The following is a 23,708-nucleotide window of genomic DNA, read 5'->3' as shown; positions in this document are numbered from 1 at the left end:
CTTTCTCTCTGTTAATTCGTGAACAATCCTCTCTCATATTTATTTATTAATATATAAGGTATTGAAAATAATTATTTCTCTTTCTTATCATAAATATATGTGATAAGTGTATTTTTTTTACTTTATTTTATAATGAAAATTAAAATTAGTTTATTTTTAAAATTTTAATCCAATTTAACTTTTAAATTTCAAAAATGTTTGAATTTAATTTTGTAATCAAAATTTTGATAAATTTATTTAACCTTAAATATATAAAACTTGATAAAATAATAATTACAAATAATAATAATAATAAATTATTATTTTGATTGATGTACATATTTCTTATTTTAAAATTACTTTTTGGATGTGACTTTCTTGTCACTTAATTTTTTTTATTTGCATAACTATGTTTAATATCTCATTCTCCTACTTTCGAATACTTATTTAATGTAGTTATTTTTTATATAGGCTTAATTATTTCTTTTATTTTTAATTTAATTAAAAAATTGCAAGTAGGTCTTAATCTTTACTTTTGTTTCAAGTTCTAATTTTTTGAAATTTGATTAAATTCGATCATTTTTATGGTGTTAGTTTATAATTTTTTTTAATTTAAAAAATAAATAAAAAATTACTTGCTAACAAAGATAAAAAATAAAAATGAGTACTTATTTGCAACTTTTTAACTAAAACGAGGACAAAATAAGTAGTTAAGCTTTTTCTTTTTACTTACAAAATAACTAAATAAAAAGAAATAATAAATAACTAGTTAGTATAAAATAAAAAAATAATAAAATTTTAAATAATTCATATATATATATATATATATATATATATATATATATATATATATAAATGAAAATGATTTTTTGACTACTAAATTTTGACAACTTTCTCTTACAAGTGGTTCTCCATTTTTCCATTTTCTCATTCTCAATATTTCAAAACCACTTAAAAAATGACACATCATATTGTAAGAGAAAGTTGTAAAAATTTAGTAGTTAAAATATTATTCTGCGTGTATATATATATATATATTCTTTCTCACATAAAGTGGTGATAGAGGGAGAGAGAGAGGAAGATAAAGAGAGATAGAAGAGTTGAGAAAAAATGGAGAAGTGGTTGGTGATGGTAATGGTGTTAGTGTCATGGAGAATCTGTAATGCAAGGGAAGCGTTTTGTGCTAAATCTGAGGTAACATACGATGGAAGATCTCTCATCATTGATGGACAGAGGAAAATTCTCTTCGCTGGTTCAATTCATTATCCTCGCAGCACTCCTCAGGTATGTGTTATGTCTCTGCTATCATCATCATCATCATCATATTATGCATGTCTCCGATTCTTCATCTCTGATTCATACAAGTTCTTGTTCAGCAGATACACTTCAAATCTTTTCTGCATTCACGTGTGTTCTTTACAAGCACATTTCTTACACCTCAATTTAAGTAACAGGAATAGATCACGGACTTGTATAAGAAGTCACACTCTCTGGATTTTTGTGTCTGAACAATGCTTCCTGCTCATTGATTACTACATGATTTATTAATTTATTAATTAAAGTGGTTCATACTTCCTTTGCACCTGGTTCAGATGTAAACTTGTGACCGTGTTTTGAATGTCGAAAAAATGACACGAAACAGATGGGAAATGAAAGAAACGATTAATAGTAACTTCATTTTCCAAAATTTTCATTTAAGATACTTCATTATTCCCAAACTCTGTATTATTTATTATCATTATCTCCCAAACTATTTTATTTATTTACCTCTTAAATAAACATAACATTTATTTCAAAACATTTGTCCTTCTTCATCACACATTCTGTCTCTGCATTTAATTAAGTATGCCCTTTTTTCAACAAACCCACCTGCACTGTTCATAGCTCATAGCATGCAATCCCTTTTGAACCACACAACCAAACCTTTTACAGTATACTATTGCGTCACGGGTATGACTGAAAACTCTTTTTTATGCATGAATAAATGATAGAGGAGCTTTTCCTCAAACATTCTGGTCTCACAACCAATAATTTGGAACCTCAAGAGACCATTAACGTTATATATCCGATTAAATGAAAATCTTACCTTATAAATTGACTTTATAAAATTGAATTAAATTTAAAATTCATTTCTTAATTAATATAATATTAGAGTGAGTTTGATATTTATAAAATTTATTATTTTTTCAGACTATTCGAACTACCGTTATCGGATCATTGTTATGTTATCTATTATTTAGTTCGACTATCGTAACATATATGTGTGACATTAGAAATATTTTGTAAGGTTTAACAAACACATATCAGTATTATGAGGATGAGTTGTATTTGACTTTAAGTCCACTCTTAAAATATATAGAATAAAAATAAAAAAAGTTGAAAAAAATATAGAATATAAAAAGGTGGTTAAAGGTGTTATAACATGATATGAGATGGTGTGAGATTAAAATATGAGTTGAAGTTTGTCTTGAGTAGACTTCACGTTCACATATGAATGACTTGAAGGAAAAAAGTGAGAAGAAAAGGAGAAAAAAGAGGTAAAGTAAGCGTTTTTGAGAAATGAAAGCATTGTTGAAATGCAGATGTGGCCAAATTTGATAGCGAAAGCAAAGGAAGGAGGAGTGGACGTTATTCAAACCTATGTGTTTTGGAATCTTCACGAGCCCCAACCAGGAAAGGTATTCTTTCTGCTTCCATTTCATATCTTTTCATCTTATACACAAAAAGTGACTCAAAAGAGAAACAAACTCCACGATAACATGGAAATTTTGCTTCATCAATAACTCATGCTAAAGCCAAATTTTAATTTCTTAATAAAATACTAAAGACGTTTTTTCAGTTTCACCCTAAATGAATAATTTACTTTGGAATAATTATGTTTTACTGTTTTAGTTTTCATGAAAAATGTTAAAGAGAGATTATTAATTAATTAATTAGGGTTAAATGTGAGAACAGTATGATTTCAGTGGGCGAAATGACCTTGTCGGATTCATAAAGGAAGCTAAAGCTCAAGGAATGTATGTTTGCCTAAGAATTGGACCTTTCATTGAGAGTGAATGGACCTATGGGTAGGTTTCTTCTTTCAACTCTGCTTTTATATTTTACTTTATAATAAGTTAATACTCTTTAAAATTCTATGTATAATATTTTTATCTTCTTTAAAACCATTTTTTATCTTCAAAATAATAATGTCCTCAGTCTAAAATTTAATAAATATATAAATTAAGTAATAATATTAATGCGTGTCAAGTCAAGTGATTAAAATGTCAAATAAATAGTTAAGCTTAGACTCAAATGAAATAAACTTTAGTTTTCAATAAATTATCAGAAAAAAATTACTTTTAAGAATTAATATGATAATATATTTCATTTTTAGAACGAAATGTATGTTCTATTTTTTTTTTCCTAGTGTAGAATCGCCATGTAAACTTATAATTTTCTAAACTATTCTTTCCGTAACTTTTATACCGTGTTTGAATATTAAATAACATTACAACTTCTTTATACTATTAAGACATAAATTGTTTATTCTTTTAAAATAAATATTGAATTTGGTAGGTGAAAAGTTGAATCCTTTAATAATGTATCATTCTCAATTAAAGAGATTCTTAACTGCTGTTTGAAAATTTTTTAGAACTTAAATGTAATAGTACATTTATATAAAAGAAAAATCATAAACTTCATAGTAATCGTTTAGGTAACAAATTAAGTATTTACATATTCTTTTAATATTGCAATATATTGTTTGTTTTAATCTTTTTAATTTTTGTGTTTAAAGTATGTAACTGTAAATTTTACTGAGAATGATTAAATAAACAAATAATTGTAGGGGCTTTCCTTTCTGGTTACATGATATCCCTGGCATTGTCTACCGAACGGATAATGAGCCATTCAAGGTACATACTACACTTGGTACAATATATTTATTATTTCTTTTGGATTATTTTCTTCTAGTTGTTTTTTCAAAATGTACTATTTTAATATATTAAAGTATATTAAAAATTATTTTAATTTATCAAATAAGAATCCTTTTTTTTTTTTACATGCTCTTTCATTTATGCATTCCAATGTTCAGTTTTACATGCAAAATTTTACTACAAAAATTGTGAACATGATGAAAGAAGAGGGCTTATATGCTTCCCAAGGAGGCCCAATTATATTGTCGCAGGTACATATATGATTCCTCTCAAAGACAAATAATTAACTTGTTATTTAGTTAATGTGTTTTACTAACACTCCTTAATTGTGTGCTACTGAATAACACAAGATTGAAAATGAATACAATAATATTCAAAGGGCATTTGGCCAAGCAGCATCGCAGTATGTTCAATGGGCTGCAAAAATGGCTGTGGGACTTGACACCGGCGTTCCATGGATTATGTGCAAACAAACTGATGCTCCTGATCCTGTGGTTCGTTCTACTTAGCCCATAAACTTGCTTATAAATTTTAATTTTTTATATCAATGCTTAATCACATGTTTGGTTTAATATTTCCTAGTTAAACTAAGCACTTAATTTTGCTATTCATGCAGATAAACACATGCAACGGCATGAAATGCGGAGAAACTTTCACTGGACCAAATTCCCCCAATAAACCTGCTTTGTGGACTGAGAATTGGACTTCTTTGTAAGTTTCTTGCATTCTCTATGTTCAATTTTCTGATACATTGTTCATTTTTACACAGCTTTTATTACTTAACTATAATTGATTTCATATAATTTTGTTCACAGTTAGGGTAATTCTGCCACACACTGTCAAATGTAAATGATGTATGAAGTATAAGAATATGCAACTAACGTTTTAAACTTCAAACTTTTACATGTTATTTCTGTTGAAGAAAAAGTTCTTTTCAACACAATTAACGTTTAATTCTTGTGTGGCCTGAAGCTATCAAGTATATGGTGGACAGCCGTACATAAGGTCTGCTGAAGATCTAGCATTTCATGTCAGCCTTTTTATTGCAAGAAATGGAAGCTATGTCAACTATTATATGGTATTGTTACTGTGAGACTCTCCTTGGATTTGATAGGGTTTTCCCTCTCTGTTTTCTGTTGCTACAACTTGACAAAACAAATTAAGTAAGCTTTATTTTTCTGCATATAAAATGTACCAGTTAAGTCAGCTAAGATTTTCACTATGTGTACCATCCAGGGAAACCCTTTTCAAATTTGAACCATCTTAATTAATCTTGATTAGAGTATGTCCATCTAATTAACGTTGTTTGCATGAAAACTGACTTAGTACCATGGAGGAACCAACTTTGGGAGAACAAGCTCTGCTTATGTTATAACAGCCTATTATGATCAAGCTCCACTTGATGAATATGGTAAGTGTACAACATTATTAGTTATTTTCCTGTCTCACCCAATTTCAGGTTTTAATGTTGCAAATTTCAATGTTAGGTTTACTCAGGCAACCCAAGTATGGACATCTCAAGCAGTTACATACTGCAATAAAGTCTTGCTCTACCACTTTACTACAAGGAGTGCAGAGGAACTTCTCTTTGGGTCAACTGCAGGAAGTGGGTGCCCTCAAATTTGTTTCTCCAGCAGGTTTATTTAAACCAACCATAATTCAGACATTCTTAAAACTGTTTCATGTTTTGATCAGGGTTATGTCTTTGAAGAAGAAAAAGGAGGATGTGTTGCATTCCTTATAAACAATGATATACAAAAGAAGGTCACTGTGCAATTCCGCAACAGATCATACGAATTGCTCCCCAAGTCAATTAGCATCTTACCTGATTGTCAAAATGTGGCTTTCAACACTGCAAATGTAAATTATTACTTGGTCAAAATTAGTTACATACATATACACCGATTCTGGTCAATTTTGTTTGTTTTCATGCAACCTTTTTACATTATTTTCTGCTTATAGGTAAATACCACAAGCAACCAAAGGATCATAAGTCCTAAACAAAAACTCAGTTCAGTGGATGTTTGGAAGCAATTCCAAGATGTCATTCCAAGCTTTGAAGACACCTCAGTAAAATCAAATTCATTTCTTGAGCAAATGAATACAACCAAAGACCAAACGGATTACCTTTGGTATATTCATAGGTTAGTTATCTGGCTTAATTTCTGGCACTCAAATACATATTCATTACTACCATTTCATTTTTGATTCACATCAGTATATTGCTCATAAACTTTGAAGTGAAAACTGAAGCCATTGTCTTTTCAAACAGGTTTGAAAACAATTTATCTTGCAGCAAACCAACACTTAGAGTTCAGTCTGCTGCTCATGTTGCCCATGCATTTGTGAACAACACATACATAGGTACATAAATATGCACATACTTTATCCAAAGTTTAGTCCAAAGATTAATTCACAACTTTGTTCTGACTAACTATACCTTTTAGGAGGGGCACATGGAAATCATGATGTGAAAAATTTCACCTTAGAGCTCCCAGTTACATTACATGAAGGGACAAACAACCTTTCTATACTTAGTGTTATGGTTGGACTTCCGGTATAATATTCTAAGGAATTGATAAAAAGATTGTACAATGCATATCTTCCTTTGTCTTTGTAATAGATAAGTCTAACAATTATCTGAAATTGTTTTCACTAAAAGGATTCAGGGGCGTTTCTTGAAAGAAGGTTCGCTGGTTTAATCAGTGTGCAACTTGATTGCAGCGAAAAAGAGTCTCTTAGTTTGACCAATTCCTTGTGGGGTTATAAGGTTCTCTCTTCTCCTGCTTTCATTTTATATCTTGTTCTACCTGTTGACATTGTCAGGTTGCCTATTTTTCTTGTTATATTTTAGGGTTAAGTATGTTTTTAGTCCCTGAACTTTAACCCAAAATTGAAATTCGTCCCTGGTCGAAACTTTGATAAATTTTGGTCCCTAAATTTTAAAAATGAATGAATATAGTCCTTTTAACCCAATTTTGTTAACTTTTTTCTTAGGTTTCGAACGCATTTCTCAGTAAATATTGAGCCGAAAATGTGTCAAATGGCGTAAACAACTCCAATATTAACATGAAACATATTTGACACGTTAAAAAAAGTCAACGTAATTGTGTTAAAAGGACTATATTCATTCATTTTTAAAGTTTAGGAACCAAAATTTATCAAAGTTTCGACCAAGGACGAATTCCAATTTTTGGCCAAAATTCAGGGACTAAAAACATAATTAACCCTATATTTTATTAACAGTCAATTTTTCTCAGCTAAATTTTACATTGTGTGCCAATTTTTTTCACCCATTTCATACATCACAGATTGGATTACTGGGGGAGCAATTACAAGCATATAAAGGAGAAAATAGCAGTGGTATTGAATGGAGTCAACTGGGGAATATTAAGGAACAAACGCTCGTTTGGTATAAGGTAAAATGAAGCAGAAGACCCTAATGGTCTATTTTCCATTTTCTGAAGCTAGCACAAAATTTCAGCGTGGTGATGATTAATCATAATTTGTATTGTTAGACTGCATTTGACACACCAAAGGGAGATGACCCTGTTGTCTTGGACCTTGGTTCAATGGGAAAAGGTGAGGCTTGGGTGAATGGACAAGGCATTGGTCGTTATTGGATCTTGTTTCACGATTCCAAAGGCAACCCTTCACAATCACTGTAAGTTACAACCTAAGCACCATTAGTTTCTTTCATCTGTGTTATTAACTTAAGATATTTTAATTGTATTACTCCCTCTCAACTCAAATATAAGTAAAAAAAAAAACATGTTTAGTGAACTTTAAATAAATTTCAACTACCTCACATAATGTTACTATTTTTAAAATACCCTTTTTCTATAAATATAGCTGAAGAAACAAGGCCATTAAATCAACTTAATTCAGTATGGAAGTAATTACTTACACTATATCATATTGTGTAAAGAAAAGATGAGGGAGACACTTTAACTGCAAGACAGTGTAATTAACAGATCAGATCCTCTGCTGCAATTTTTGTCAACAGCGTGCAGCGAAATCCAATCCATTGATTAGTTAATAACTAATAGTATGAGAAAGAGAGAGAACACAGTGAATGGCTCAGATTTTGGCTGCAGAGAACATGGTGATGTAGAGTGAGTAGAGGATCATGGTTCTGTAATTAATGCTGTGTAATATGTTTGAACAGGTATCATGTGCCTCGGTCTTTCCTCAAAGACTCTGGAAACGTTTTGGTTTTGGTGGAGGAAGGTGGTGGGAACCCTCTTGGCATCTCCTTGGACACTGTTTCAGTCACAGATTTAGACCAAAAATTTTCTAAATTATCATTTCCCTCTTCTGCTTAGCTTAATATTTGATAGAAGGAACAAAGAGAAAGAAATATGTAAATCATGCATAGTACACATACAGAATCTGTTTCCTTTCTGGGCTGGGAGGTGGAACATTTGTAACTTGGCTTGTACTCATGATAATAATATATTACATATTCTTGAAACCTCTGCAGATCAGGATTGATTCTTTGTGATATGAATTGTAATGCTTTTCGGATCTATACATGCGGCAAGATAGAGTTATTTATTGGGAAAAAGATCTCATTTGACCTTTTATTTATTAAAAGTAGGTTTAATTAAGCCTAATCAAAACTCATTGATGGAGATAGGTGGTAATAAAGTTGAAGATATTTAAGAAGTTTGCAGAACATGAATAAGATAAGTTACAAATGTTGGGACACTATAAAAGAGGAACGTGGTTGCGAAAACATTGGTCAGGGTGTTGAGCAACAGAGATACGGTAGATCCATGTTAAATTAAGGATACACATACTGTCATGACCCCAGTGTTGCGGAATCACAACTCAATCTAATCGTGGGCAGGTTTCAGTCTCTCTTCTGTTTGCACCAATAACTAAAAAAATGAAAAACAAGAATGAAAGAAGTTTATATATATATATATATATATATATATATATATATATATATATATATATATATATAACGCATTTAAAATATAAATATAAGTCTTCATATATAAAATTAACAAAATATAATAATACCGTTAAGATATTTAAGACAACCATCTATGAAATACAAGATACACGGTTTAACTAAATTTAATTTTATTAGACATTTTTCTATTACATATTCTTTTGTATTTTTTATATGATTATGATTTAGAATCAATACATCATATTTTTTCATTTTAATTTTAAATTACAAGGAGTTTTTGGATTACCTTCTATATCCTCAAACGAAAAATTAATCAACTCAAAACAATATTTAAATCTCAATTTTATTAAGTGCTTTGTATAAATATATGTTGGATTCCTCTCTAAAATGATCTTCATAATTTCAAATAGAGTTGTCAAAATGAGTAATCCGGTCCGATCTGGCTTGATCCACCATGGATTGATCATTTAATGAGTCAACCCAACGTGGCTCACTTAGCCAAAAAAATTCGAACCCGGTTCGGCTCACTACGAGTTGGTGGGTTAAACGGGTTGACTCACGGGTTCACTTAATTAAAAAAAAAATTTATTTTTTTCAGTCAAAACTAACTTATAATTCTAATTAAAATCTAAATAAACTTTAATAGAATCCAAATACAAACTAAAATCAACAAAATACAAATTATATACATGTTGGCTAAAAAAAACAACCTAACATGATCCAAATGTAAAACCCAACTTAATAAAAAATACTTGTGTGACCCTTTTATCTGCGGGTTTGTGAGCCAACCTGGCTCACCACGAGTTCAATCCGGGTGAGCCGGGTTCTAAATGAGTCAGATCAAAAATTAACCCGTATTGAAATTTGTAAAAAAATGTCAACCCAACCCGGCCCGAACTTGTGGTGAGCCAGGTTGGCTCGCAGGTTCCAACCCATTTTGACAAGTCTAATCTCAAGACCTTAGACTCAGTAACATTTCTAATGGAGTGATTTGTTTGGTTCTTTCATGGCATTTTTGATGACTAGTTAGATGTATGACACTTTTAATAGTACATAGTCTTAAACAATACCCAACTCTTTTATCACCATGGTCAACCACAAAGCTTCCTTCACTCTTTTTTTTATCACAATATACTCAAATTGAGTAGTAGGTAAAATCCCACTTATTTCAAATTGCCTTTCCAACATTTCATGCATAGTTTGCATCTACAAATCCTTTTATAACTTATTTGACGAGGGTAGCCATTTATACACTAGTCTAGACGACATTATTTCAATCACATATCTTAGAACTCACTTTAAAGCTTCCCAATGTGCATGTCCAAGATTTGCAATGAATTTACTAATCATACTAATAACATGTACTGACTTCGATATACTACACCACCATCTTACCCAATATGCTCTCTATTTCATTAGTGTATGAAATAATTGTCATCACTTTCCTTTCTTCCTCTAAACTTGGAGGTTGGGTAATTGAGAGCTTGATGTGATGACTCAAAGGTGTACCAACAGGTTTAGTTTCATGATCCTAAACCTCTTAACAACCTTCTTCAAATATACTTGTTAAGATAAATATAACTCTACAATCATTTGGTCCCTTCGTATATTCATCCCTGATATTTGCCTCACAAACCAAGATCTTTCATCTTAAATTTTGGGTCTAATATTTTTTTAGGTTATTTTATCTCATTTTTCTATTAGTTGACTGTAAGGATATCCCTTATATATAAGAGTAAGAACAAGCCACTCTTCTCTTTTCTTAATAGGATGTAGATGCAACTATCATAACTACTCTTTTGGGCATTTGCTCAGAGAAGTCATCAAACCTTTTGTACCACTGTTGCGGAATACGCTTCAAGCCATATAGTGCTTTATGCAATTGACACACATTTCCTTAACCTTTAACAAACACCTTAGGTTGCTTCATGTAGACATTTTTCTCCAGGTTACAATGCATAGAAATATTGTATATTCCCTCCATTTATGTAAAGCATAAGTGGTATCGAACACCAAATTGTACTAGTTAACAATTGGTATCGAACAATGTTTTATCGTAGGTGAGAAAATTTCTCAACTTATGTAAAACATTTCGCTACTAGTCTTGCCTTGAATATTTCTTTATCTACACCTGATATTCCTTCCTTTTTCTTAAATACCCACTTGCATCCAACCATTTTCTAATTTCTAAAAAAATCAACAAGTGTTCTGGTTCCTTTCCAAAGATTTAATATCCTCTTCCATGACACATTGCAGTACTAACCTCTTCTTACACCCCCTTTTGTCCCTATGAAGCTTTTAAGCTTTGTACCTTCTATCTTTTCAACTGTAGTAAAAGCATAGAAAATGAGATCAACAAAATCAGTTTTTTGTGTAGATTTGATTGTCCTCCTCTTTCTATCATGTGTAAGTTGATAGTTGAAGTGCAAATTCACATATCTTAGCCTTCCCAAGTAAGAAGTAGAAGGTTGATTCTTGTCATTTGATATTGTATTATCTAGTCCCTTTAAATGATTTCATCCAAAGCTAGAAGACTTTACCTCAACATGAGTCTTCTCTGGATCGCTATACATCATAGTCATTCGAGTTTTATCAAACATGACGTCCCTACTTATGAATATTTAGCTTTCCCAAGTTTCAACCTTCAAAAATTACAACCTTCTACTCATCCAACATATCTAATAAAGGTAAACCTCTTTGTTTGTGCTTCCGGTTTATCTTTCTTTACATGTGCAAATGCAAAGATATCCAACACCCTTAGATTATTATAATGTGATGACTCACTACTTTGCACTTAAACTTCATAGAAGACAATTGACTCTTAATTATTAGATAGAAAAATCAACTCCTAGTAACATGCACCTTACCCACTCCAAAATGGTTTTGTTCATCTTCTAAGCAATCCATTTTGTTAAGGTGTACCTACAATTGTCTTATGTCTTTTTATGTCCTTCTTGTGCACAAAACTCGTTAAACTAATCTTATACGAAGTTAAATCAATTCAATTTTGAACACTTTAAGTTCAATTACTTATTGATTATTGTCACAACCAAAATTGCGATGAGACGATGAACCAAAAAATAAAAAGTTTGAAAACAGAGTTTAGGGCCACCACCATAGTTTATAGTTTATTTATGGAAAACCATGAATGGAAAAGCATGATTTGTGAAACCGAATTTCGGGTCCGGAAGTTGGTTACGCTTGAGAAATGTATTAACACCCTATCGTGCTTGTATCTTGCAAACAAATTTCTAGTTGTCAAATGATGAGAAAATAGGGAAATTGTTATGATATTCATTTTGGAGAAGGTTAGTGATAAATCATGAGGTTGGTCACCCGGTTACCATGATAATGTGAAATTTAGGTTCTTTAACAAAAGTCAAAAAAGTTCTCACAAAGAGAAAACTCAATTTTCTATCAAAATTGACATGTATCTCCCATTATCATTTTATGGGATGAATTAGATAATACTCTTTACATTCCACATTAATTCCCACTTAGTGATTTTTAATGTCGACTTAATTAATTTCTTTTCTTGCTTTTAATTCTTATTTATATGGATCATTATTTACTACCTTGAGAACATGAATTGTTCATCTTCTTGTGTGTTTGATTTTTTTTATCTTTCCATGTGACTATTGAACCTTCTAATTAAAAACCTAATAAAAATTATAATGAAAACTCAAAATTACATTGACCCAATTAATATTATATCATCAAACATCTTGAGTTTGACTAACCAATGTTGTGTACCTTACATATTTATTTTTCTTAAGTTCTAATATCAAAGAACTCCTTCACTGGATACATGTGGTAGGTGCAAAACTTCAGTAGACTCATAACCATAAAACACTATTGCAATATCAAGAAATTCTCTTTGGAAATGATAATTTATACCCCTCTCATTCCTCTTCTTTACTAAATAGTTTACTGTTGGGTCTTTCGAGAGAGAATTACCGCAAAACCTTAAGGCGACGAGTTTATGGGTCTTCATCCTTATATGGTGCTCAACTTTCTTATTTTTACTCAATGTAGGACTTAGACTCACACTTGGATTCCCAAAAATCTCCCCCATTTTCCATACAACCATTCTTCTTAACGGGACTCGCTTACCTAGCCCACTATCAGGAAAACTTTCGATACAAGGCCTCGTCTAAGCCGGTTACCACACAAACCCAAACTTTGATACCATTGTTGAGTCTTTCGAGAGAGGATCACCGGGGAGATTTAACACTAATGGGATATGAGCCCAACTCACATATAAGGCATTGACACCACTCTCAACCTAAAACCTTAAGGCGGTGGGCTTATGGGTCTTCATCCTTATATGTTGCTAAACTTTCTCATTTTTACTCAACATGGAACTTAGACTCACTTGGATTCTCAACACTTACCTAGTAGTGATATTTTTTGTGGAAATTGTAGTACTCAAGCCCGTTCTCCATGTAACGTCCTAGCCGGAAATTACTATTTAAAAATAAATAAGAAATAAGATTTATAAAACATCGCATTTATTCTCGTAATTTCCCAAAAACGCGGAAAATTAAAAGTTCAACATCGCTTCCGTAGTAATTAAAATCGTACTATTCCGTTATTACAAAATCAAACCATAAAAATTACAAAAGTAAATCATAATAAAACTGAGTAAATAATCCCGTCGCGATCCCCACTCCGTCTCTACGTATCCGCCTGCTCACCTGCATTATCATCTGCTCCCATGTAACAAGTTACAAGATCATTGCCACACACACAGATAGGGTGAGCTCATTTAAATAAAACCAAACACATAAAATGTTAAATACAACATCGCAACCTTAAACCCCGAGTTAGTATTCTTCTCCCTTTTTCCTTACTTCTCCACTTCCAATACTTTCATTAGACGTCTATCATTTCTATACCCTTTAGGTGAGAACGATGATCGATCTTTGCTGCGCGAGTGTCTACTCGCCCCTCTGACTACAGGCCACCACCTGATAGTCCACATGTGGGAATAACTTTGCCACAACATCTCACCGTGACACCAAGTGGAGCTCCCCGAAACAAACATAAAGTTTGTAGCTGTTCCAGACTACCAAAACTCTATCAGAATCACTCCACTGGACTTCCTAAACCACCAGGCTACAACCTTGAGTGGTCACGTGTTACCCAATACAAGATTACACTCGTAACTGGGCCCCCAACCAAAGCATCGCATCATGAACATCCCCTAAAGCTGTGTAGAAACATTTCCTCGTGCACCATCACTGAACCAAAACCGCTTGGCACGCATCCCACGTCGCTAGGCACACACTAGGTTCAGACCGCCTGGCGGGCATCACACACCGCCAGGCGCCACACGCCTACAACATCATCACTGCATCGTCACCGCCTAGCGTCCCTACCTCGCGCCGCCAGGCGCCACCGCACCATCAGAGTCTTTGCTGCACCATTCCGCCTGGCGGAACTCTCCCTACTGCCAGGCGCTATGACCATTGTCGCTGATTGCGTTCCGTCCGCCTGGCGGCTCGCTCGCGCCGCCAGGCGCCATACCAGTAGCACACTGTTACTGGTTCCTTGGCACTTAAACAGATCCCTAAGGGATCCCAATCATACAACATAACAATTTACAACACAGCCTGGTTTTCCAGTCATACAACTATAATAAGATTACACCACACCCATTCAAACATGCCATCAAATCAAGTATTGTCATGCACCCATACTCTCCTTCACTTACCCCTTTAAACATGCCACATACATTCCACACACACCCCGTCTTAGGATCATACAGTCTGATATTTTTATAAACTCATGACACCACACTTTTGTCAATATTGCATATGTACCTCAATAAAAATTCATAAGCACAAAACCACGACTAGGGTAAAGTTTCACCATCCATACCATATCTCACATAATTATCTCACTCGTACCCAATTAACATACATTCTAAATTTAACTTACCTCATGCACCCATTTATGCTTCATTAGAAGTTACTTGAACTAATCAAAGGCTTATTCATGTATTTTACAAACTCCAAAATCAGCAATATTAAGTAAGGTATATCCCTAGCTACTGACCTCCAAATACAATCTCCACCGTTCAAAGTGTTCAAAGTGAAGAACCACATGTTATGGACCACCTGTCAAAATTTCACCTAAATCGGACGGTTAACGAACTGGGAAATGCAATTTTACGAAAACTGTGTGAACCAGAAAAATTGGTGGCACCTAGCGCCCAGAATCAGACGACTGGCGCCCGACGGGACTAAAATACCGCCCGGCGGTTACTGTTACGCAAGAAGTACGAAAAACAACGTTTTTCGTGAATCAACACACCACGCACCTCTGGTGTGGTGCTTGGCGGCCAATATGGTGCCGCCAGGCGGTTCCTACAGTTCCAGGAACCCAGAAATATCCTCAACACCTTCAAACCTTATTCCAACCCCTACAATTCTGATTCCACTCAATTTACGATCCAATAGGCTGCCTTCACATGTTTATATTCATTATTCCTTCATAATACTGCTCCATATACGAAATTCCACTAACCTTACCACTTAATCTAGTGCGACTATGAAATCCCCAATTCATCACCCCACCAATTGATATTCATGAAATTTTTAAGTTCATGCAATGTCCAATCAATTTAGTAACTACAATCCCATAATTCATCATGCTAATTAAATATGTACAATAGAAATACAACCCAAACACCACGGCATCGCTGACAAACCAACCAAAACGAAAAATAAGAAGACGCACGTTGTGTCGCCTGGTGGGCCACCCTCAAACGCTAGGCGGTTCATAGGCGAACCCAGAAAATAGGCTGAAAACACATAAGCCGCCTGGCGGTTCATGCCCTACCGCCAGGCGGTTTCTGGAAAAATCCAGAGACGCGAATATAACGAGAGAAAGCAGGTTCCACGGTCTCAATATGGTTCAGATCATACATTCATATCATTGCAAAATAAAACAAGCAATACGAACTCTCCTAACTTGGTTTCCTCTGCCAAAATTGAAGAATGCAAGCTTTTTCCTTGATCACCAATGGCCTCCTTTATCTTTCTCTTCCCACTCACCCTTTGCTTCACTCAATTCACCCAATACACTCCAAACTTCGTCCCCTCTGCTCTCACCTCAAAGACAGCTTCACAAAACCCTTCCTCTTACCCTTAATTAGCTTTTTATTGTGCTCTTAATATGGTTTGATTGCACCAAAACGAAAATAGCATTAATCCATTCCAGCCACCCTTGCTGCTGCCACATGCCTTAGGGTTTGTGTGCCTCTTCACTTCCATGCTAGTGTAGATTTTAACAAAAAGAAAATCATTTTGTTCAAACCAAGGTTTGAACCCCTAACCAAGCGAATATTAAGTCAATGCTAACCATCATGCCAATTCATGTTTCATACTAAACTAATATAACTCAATTACTATATTCTTACTTAACACGCATATTCATATTATTAAAACAATAATAATTAAATAATACATAAGTGGCTTACATATGACTCGAATCCAAGTCCTCTTATACAACCAAAGTACTCTCAACCATTTGAGCTAATACTTTTTCACATCACATAAACCACTATTAAATGTCATAAAGGCTTCCACGACCCACATTTATTAATTAATTAATTATTTAATTAATTAAATTTCACGAGTCTTACACCCTATCATTTGATGAATGTTTTGACTTCTACCTTTTCTCTTTTTCTTGTTTTTTAATTTTGTAAAACTCAAATTCAACTCTTTATCATCTTCCTTAGACTCTTGAAGCTTTTGTAGTTCTTTAGTTCGAATTGAGGTTTGTATTTCCTCTAGGGTAATGGTTTGTTCCTTCTTGAACGACAAAACATCTTTAAAATGTTCAAACTGTTGTTGATTAAGTGTATCTGAAATGTTTTTGATGATGTCCATAATAGCATGACAATGGTTAACATGACATAGCATGACAATGGTTAACATGACATGTATGTAATATCCTGAAACTATTAATCTGTTGCCCCGATAGTCGACTAGCCAACTAATGTAGTCGACTAGGCTCGTGCTGACAGCAACTGGTTTATAAAAACAGTTTCTGCACTTTCTGAAGCTGAAACAGTTCAACCAAAAGAAAGAAAGAGAAGTGTGAAACAGGTTCTTGGAGCTATCTTGGAAGGTCCTCTTGAAGAATTATATCAAGACACATTCAATTTTGACTTGACAAGAAGAAGAAATTTCAGTCTTGAAAAAGGTGTACTCAATCCATTTTGTAGGCTTTGTTCTTGTGTTTTGATACAGTTTGAAACTGTTTATTTCTGTTGTTTTTTGTCTAAAGCAAGTGTGTGTGATAGCCTTGCTGTTGTGTGGTTGTGCAAGTGTGTGGATGCCTTGCGTGTGTGTTCCTTTATCTTAGAATTTAGATTTATCAAGTGTATTTGTAAATCTTGAAATTTTTGTGATATAGTGAATATCTCTAGCTGTGGTTTGCTAGATAGAACTGGATGTAGATTCTTAAGAATCGAACCAGTATAAAAATTATGTCTGCTTTATCTCTTTCTCTCTATATCTTGTCATAGTATAAATGCTCCAAACATTAAGCATCAAACCACACCATTTCAATTGATTCAAAAGCAAATGTTTTTATCAAAACAATTTCAAAAGTGCTAAAACTGGGCAAAATTTGTTAATACCAATTCACCCCCCTCTTGGTTGTGAAATATTGGTGCATCAATTCTAACACAAACGTCTTTGGAAAGACATTAAGTAACAATAAAGTCTTGTCTTCATCTTTGACCTTCAATTTAATGTTTTCAATATAGTTAAGAATCTTATTAAAATTGATTAGCTTCTTTACCATCGTTCTTGATTTTGTCATCCTAAGTGAATACAACTTTTGTTTCAAATTGATTATGTGTGTCAAAGTTTTCATCATGTACAATGAGTTTCATCCACGTTAACGTAGGAGTTCTTTCCTTCACAACATTAATTAGTGTCTTATCTCTGAGACACAAAATTATACTTTCAACTTGTACATATAAATGTTCCCTTTTTGACACAAAATATTAAAATATTAATTTTTTCTTAACCATATTAATACATCTTTATTTTATCAAGACGACTTTTATCCCTTCGTAATTTTGTAGTCTTGTTCTCACATACAACATTAATTGTTGGATCTAGGGGTGGTCATGGATTGAATTTTTAAGGATCCAATCCATATCTATTTAAATCCAAATAATTAGATTGGATTTTGGATCCACATATATTTTTTCCTGTAAAACTAGATTGGATTTTCGAAAATCCAGATCCAAATATTTGGATAAAGTTCAAAATCTAAAATCATCTTTTATAAAATAAATTTAAATTGAATTTCTAAAACTTGTGTTGTTGGGATCAACAGATCGAATTCGGCCGAATTTCGAGCGAGACCATCTTGATCAAATTTTGGTTGAAAAATTTGGCTTGAACTGATGCGGCCGAATTTGGTTGAATTTCATGCCATGTCGTATCTTCTAGACCTTCTATCCAAATAGATTTGTTGTAACTTTTGACATGAGCCGACTCGTCTTGTCGTTGAGTCAGGACAATCCCTCTTTTGAAATAGCTTTTAAACTCTAAATTAAAATATAGATCAAATTAAAATCAAAATTTAATAAAATAAATTTTAAATAAATTAAATATTTAATAAAATAAATTTTAAATGGATTAAATAATAAAAAAACTAAATGAATTTGCAATAAATGAATTTTCTTTTCCACATGTAATATTATATTAATAAGGTAATGCAATTATCAACTAAACGAAGTGTAAAATTAATATATAATTAATATTAAATATTATGCGTAATTAGTTATTTAATTACAAACAACTATATTATATATTATAGTAAGTTTGTTAATTTTACTTTTTTTACACAGTATATTGACTTTTATTAATTGTTTTATAAATAAAAAATATTTTGAACTTATCAAAGTGATATTAATGTAAAATGTAAGGCCCAATTTTTTTGCCCTAATGTTTTAAGGGTTGGCCTTAATCTGTTGGGCCTAAAGGCTGGCCCATAGGGTGCTAAGGCCCCTAAAGCTGCCAGGGTCTCCCATTCAGCCCTCAGACTTGCAAACAGTTCCTCAAACGCTGCCTTTCTTCCTTTCAGAGCTATGCTAAGGTTTGCTCTTCGCTGTTGTCAAGTCCGCTCAAACTCGTTCTACCTCACGTAAGTCGACCCCTAGCCCTCATACTTTTTTCTTTCGCTCTATTTTCGTGGGCCAACAGAGATTCACGAGTATAAGCTTGTTTCTGTCATAGTCAATATATTCAGCCCCTCCCTAAACCGTCCCTAGAGCTGTTGTGCTTGCTGTTGTGCCATCAAGGTCCTTTGCTAACCCTTTTCCAGGTAAGGGAAGTTAGGGTTTGCGTTTTAAGCTATATTTGATGAGTTCTGTGGCCATTTCGTGATCTTGTATGCATGATTGAAGTTATGATGCTATGAATATGGACTGTGTGTTTGGTGCGATTAAATGATTGATTTGTGCGTGCGTGAACAGTGGATGGTCCTGTTTTTCTCGCCCAAGCGACCTGTCTCGCCTAAGCGAGATTAGCAGTACTCACCCATTTTTGCCTACGCGAGCCGTCGCTCAGGCGATGAGCTCCAACTTTGAGCGATAGCACGTCTCGCTTAGGCAAGGAGGTCTCGCCTAAGCAAGAGTGCATGACAGCGCCACTGTTCCTCTTTTCGAGCCCTCGCCTAGGTGAAGGGAGCTCGCCTGAGCGAGAGACTCTCTCGCCTGAGCGAGACTCTTCTGCCTGAGCGAGACTCTTCTGCCTGAGCAAGGGGCTGGGCGAGAATGCACCAGGTTCTGTTTTCTCTGTTGTTCTTGTATGATTACTATATTTTTGGGTGATTTGGTCTGTTTAAAGCATGAGATGCATAATGTGTATGTATGGGATTGGTTCATGGATTTAATATGATGAGTTGGTTATGAAGTTGATATGAAATATGGAGGGGTTCATGGATAAGAGATGATGACCCTTGACATGGTATTGGCATGAGGTACAATTCTATATTCGTGGATTTGGGAAGGATGAGTTGTTATTGACTCAAAATGGAACATGAATGAGGGATGGTTACAAAGGTTGATATGAAATTGATATGTGTGATGAATATTACGTGATTGATTGATATGATTAGTATGTGGTCAGTACGTAATTCCTTGAAATCTCTTGGTGAGATTTCAAGGTCGTGCTTCAGTGGTCGGGACGTAATTCCATGACCCCTATTAGTGGGAGTCCATGGTGGTGCCCCATCTATATATAGTTTGGTAAGCATTCAAGGTAAGGTTGCATCCTGACACTCTAAGGAGTCAGTTAGTCTCACTTAGAGCGAACTGACTCTTGTGGTGAGAGTAGCAAGAGGCCTGAAACTCATTAAGGGCTAACCTTGTGTGTGGGGGATTGAAACATTATAGCACTTAGCTCGAGGGTGAGCAACTCGGGGGTGAGCAGCTCGGGGGTGAACAGGGTAACCCACCACAAGTGCAAGCATCCGCTGAATTTGACTAGATTATATGTATCCGGATGAGTCGAGTCAGAGTCTAGTGTATTGTTTGAGAAGTCATAACATGTTTGGATGATATATACCGTTGGATTGTGTAATGGCATGTGACTGCTTGATGAACTGTTTCTACTCTAGCTTACCCTGTTTGCTTGTTTGATTGTCTTGTTTGTGGTTCTTCTCCTTTTGCAATGATCATCAATTTATTGATGTGAGTAGATACGAGAGGTTCTAGCTCAACAGGGGAATGGTGACTCCGCTGCTTAGCCCGCCTGGGCTGGATCCCACTTAGTGGATTTTCTTTTAGGGCCACGACCCATGTATTAGTTATCTTTTAAATTCCCAATTTTATTACTGTTGAATATTTGTATCTGGTTCAGTTTGACACCGTTACGCGTTTTGGATAATTGTATGAAGTTACTTTTAAACTCCGAGACTGCGCTACGATATTATTCTAGTGTGACTCTTCCTTTAATTACATTATTAATTAAATGGGGTGTTACATAAAATAAATGTTATAAACGTTATATTTCCTTACTGAAATTAAATACTATTTAGGATAAAATTTTATAAAAACATTATTTTGGTTTTACATAAAAGTTCAAACCAGTGACAGTTTGATGTCTTAATATTTTTTAGGGTTAAATATCTTTTTGGTCCTTAACTTTCAGTGAATTTTGGAATTAGTCCATTTCGAAACTATAGACCAATTTAGTCCTTCATCTTTTGAAATACGTGAATTTAGTCTTTTTAATCAAATTTTGTTAAGTTTATTTGATATTTCAAGTGCGTTTCACAATAGTATTTGACTTAACATTAAAGAAAAAATGTGTCAAACAGTATAAACAACTCAAATACAATCCTGAAATACGTACGAAACATCAAATAAACCTAACAAAATTTGATAAAAAGGACTAAATCCACGTATTCCAAAAGATGAAGGACTAAATTGGTCCAAAGTTTCAAAATGGACTAATTTCAAAATTCACTGAAAGTTAAGGGACCAAAAACATATTTAACCCTTTTTTAAAAATAATAATTGCATATTGAAATTTAGTTAAAATTTATTAGTTTGATTTACTAGAAATAATACTATTTTGATAATACATTCTTTTAATGATATATTTTAAAGATGCAAGTTGTGATAATTTATTATTATTTTTCTTTGTAATCCAAATCTTCTAAAATTAAAGATGTAAATTAAATACCAATAATTTTAATATAGTATTTCGTAACTGTCGAAAACTTAAACATGCAAGTTAAGAGACACTTGATATCTTAGAGTTGCATATTACGATTGGAAATGTGGATTTTTCCAATTTTTAAAATCTATATAAACAAAATGAAAAATTGAATTGACAAAATAGATTAAATATGAATCAAAATAAAAAATAGATTTAAAGAAATGAACTTTTAATGGATAAGTTCAGATCAAAAGTAAACCAGTTTGATTCAACCAAATTTTTTTGTTCACCCCTAATTGATCAAACAATAATAACAATAAAATACAAAAATAAAAATAAAAGAAAGTGTGTTATATTATATTCAAAATATATAAGTACTTATATATATATATATATATATATATATATATATATAATTAATTAATAAATAAAAAAAAAGACAACCTATTTGAAAAAATATAAATGGTACGATAAACTATCTAACTAAACTTTAATAAGAAAAAATATTATATATAATTCACAATACGATTATTATTCTATTATTGTTTAGAATGATTATAATTTGAAATAATTAAATAACATTTTTCAATTATTATTTTACTCATAATTTATCACTATAATCTCTCTCCTTATCTAAAAATTCAAAATTATTAGTTAAGATATCTTATTTAAATATTATTATTTTATTTATAAGAAAAAATATTTCAAAATTCAATATTATCGGTTAGGATATTTTATTTTAGTTTTTCTTTTTCAATAATAGATGCGCCTAAAATATAGGTTGAATATCGTGAATAGAAAAAAGTATATTTTGGCAGTTCAAAAACTTTTTGTTATATTAAGTATTTCTTTTTATAAGAAAAGATTAGAAAACATTTTTTATCACACACTTTTTAATTTATTCTATTTTATTAATTGAAATTTATAAGGCACCTGATAATATACGATATCGGTATCTATCCACGACATTCGTGCACCGTCTTTTGATGTTCAACAAATTAAAAACGAAAAAAATAAAGAGTGCATATTTTGTGACAAAACTCCGAATTCTTTCTTAGACATGATGGATAATTATCACACTCAAAATCATGAGTTAGGAACTCAATCACAAATTAACGTACTCAACGAAGACACTGATTAAACATTCATGAACGATGATTATTGAATTCGGACGAATAAAATAATAATAATATTATATAATATGTAAACATAACACTAAAAGATTATTGTTATAATTTAATAAAAAACTAAACTAAAAATAAAATATTTTTATAAACGTTTAACATTTAAAAATCACACAAATAATCAAATAGAATACACACTAATACTTAAACACAAGTTTCAGCAATACAAAATGATGCCATTTATTAGTAAGTTTAAACTTAAAATAGAAGTAAGTGATAAACAATTTAGAAAAAAAAAATAATATTAGATCAACTTTTTTTTTCTAGAAGAAGATTAAAGTTCAAATCTACTTGCTTATAAATTGTATATCCTCTTTGTTTAAGTTGATTTTCCTTCCACATAAGGTCGAACATTAAGTCTATTTAGAGATCTAATTATGATTAATCTTATTGAATATGACCATGATATTTTCTCAGTATATTAAATATCACGTAATTAATGAGAAAAAGATACGCCATAATTAACGGAATTTTGAGAGTCTTAACACAATCACCATCTACAATAAACAACTATTTTCTTTTTCTTTATATAAAAAGACAAGTAAGAGAAAGACATGAACAAAGAGCAAAGAACAATATTCAATACCGACTACAGTGCTTTAGTACAGATAAACCCAAACTTTATGAACAACTTTTTCTGAAACAATTGTTGTCAAAAAAATTTCCTTTTTTCGATCTTTACTGGGTTTTTGTTTTTGAGTTTTCAAGTGTCTTTTTTCCAATTTATTTCAGAAAAGTGTAATTATACCGGGGGAAGTAAATATACAAATACTTAAATATTAGTCATTTTAATTAATTCATAATTAGAGAACTGTAACAAAATAAATGCACACTTTTACTAAATTGAGAAATTTGTTTACTTGGTGATACAAATTCTTTCTCCATTTTAGTAAAACTTTGCGTACTTCAAGAATAAGAGATTTAGCATTATTGTACTTTAGTTGTTTACTAGCTGGCACTACGTGTGTCTGTGTCTGAATCAGTTATCGTGTTTGGGCGACCT

The 23,708-nt window shown here is 32.6% G+C and overlaps 1 protein-coding gene across 1 annotated transcript; it reads left to right on the top strand.

Annotated features, from left to right (window-relative positions):
* Positions 1-1,053: 1,053 nt before the first annotated feature.
* Positions 1,054-8,392, top strand: LOC114163947 (beta-galactosidase 6). The gene is made up of 18 exons (XM_028048344.1): positions 1,054-1,263; positions 2,562-2,657; positions 2,935-3,047; positions 3,809-3,875; positions 4,055-4,147; positions 4,247-4,390; positions 4,513-4,607; positions 4,869-4,974; positions 5,223-5,307; positions 5,384-5,502; positions 5,592-5,756; positions 5,859-6,040; positions 6,169-6,260; positions 6,344-6,453; positions 6,559-6,666; positions 7,208-7,315; positions 7,415-7,560; positions 8,065-8,392. Exons 1-18 carry the CDS (start codon positions 1,090-1,092, stop codon positions 8,219-8,221), a joined length of 2,160 nt encoding a protein of 719 aa, XP_027904145.1. The 5' UTR covers positions 1,054-1,089; the 3' UTR covers positions 8,222-8,392.
* Positions 8,393-23,708: the final 15,316 nt, after the last annotated feature.

The sequence above is a fragment of the Vigna unguiculata genome, chromosome 9 (genome assembly GCF_004118075.2).
Source record: "Vigna unguiculata cultivar IT97K-499-35 chromosome 9, ASM411807v1, whole genome shotgun sequence".
NCBI classification, from domain to species: domain Eukaryota; kingdom Viridiplantae; phylum Streptophyta; class Magnoliopsida; order Fabales; family Fabaceae; genus Vigna; species Vigna unguiculata.
The sequence above is the reverse complement of the archived record's forward strand: the minus strand, read 5'-3'. Positions and strand labels throughout refer to the sequence as shown.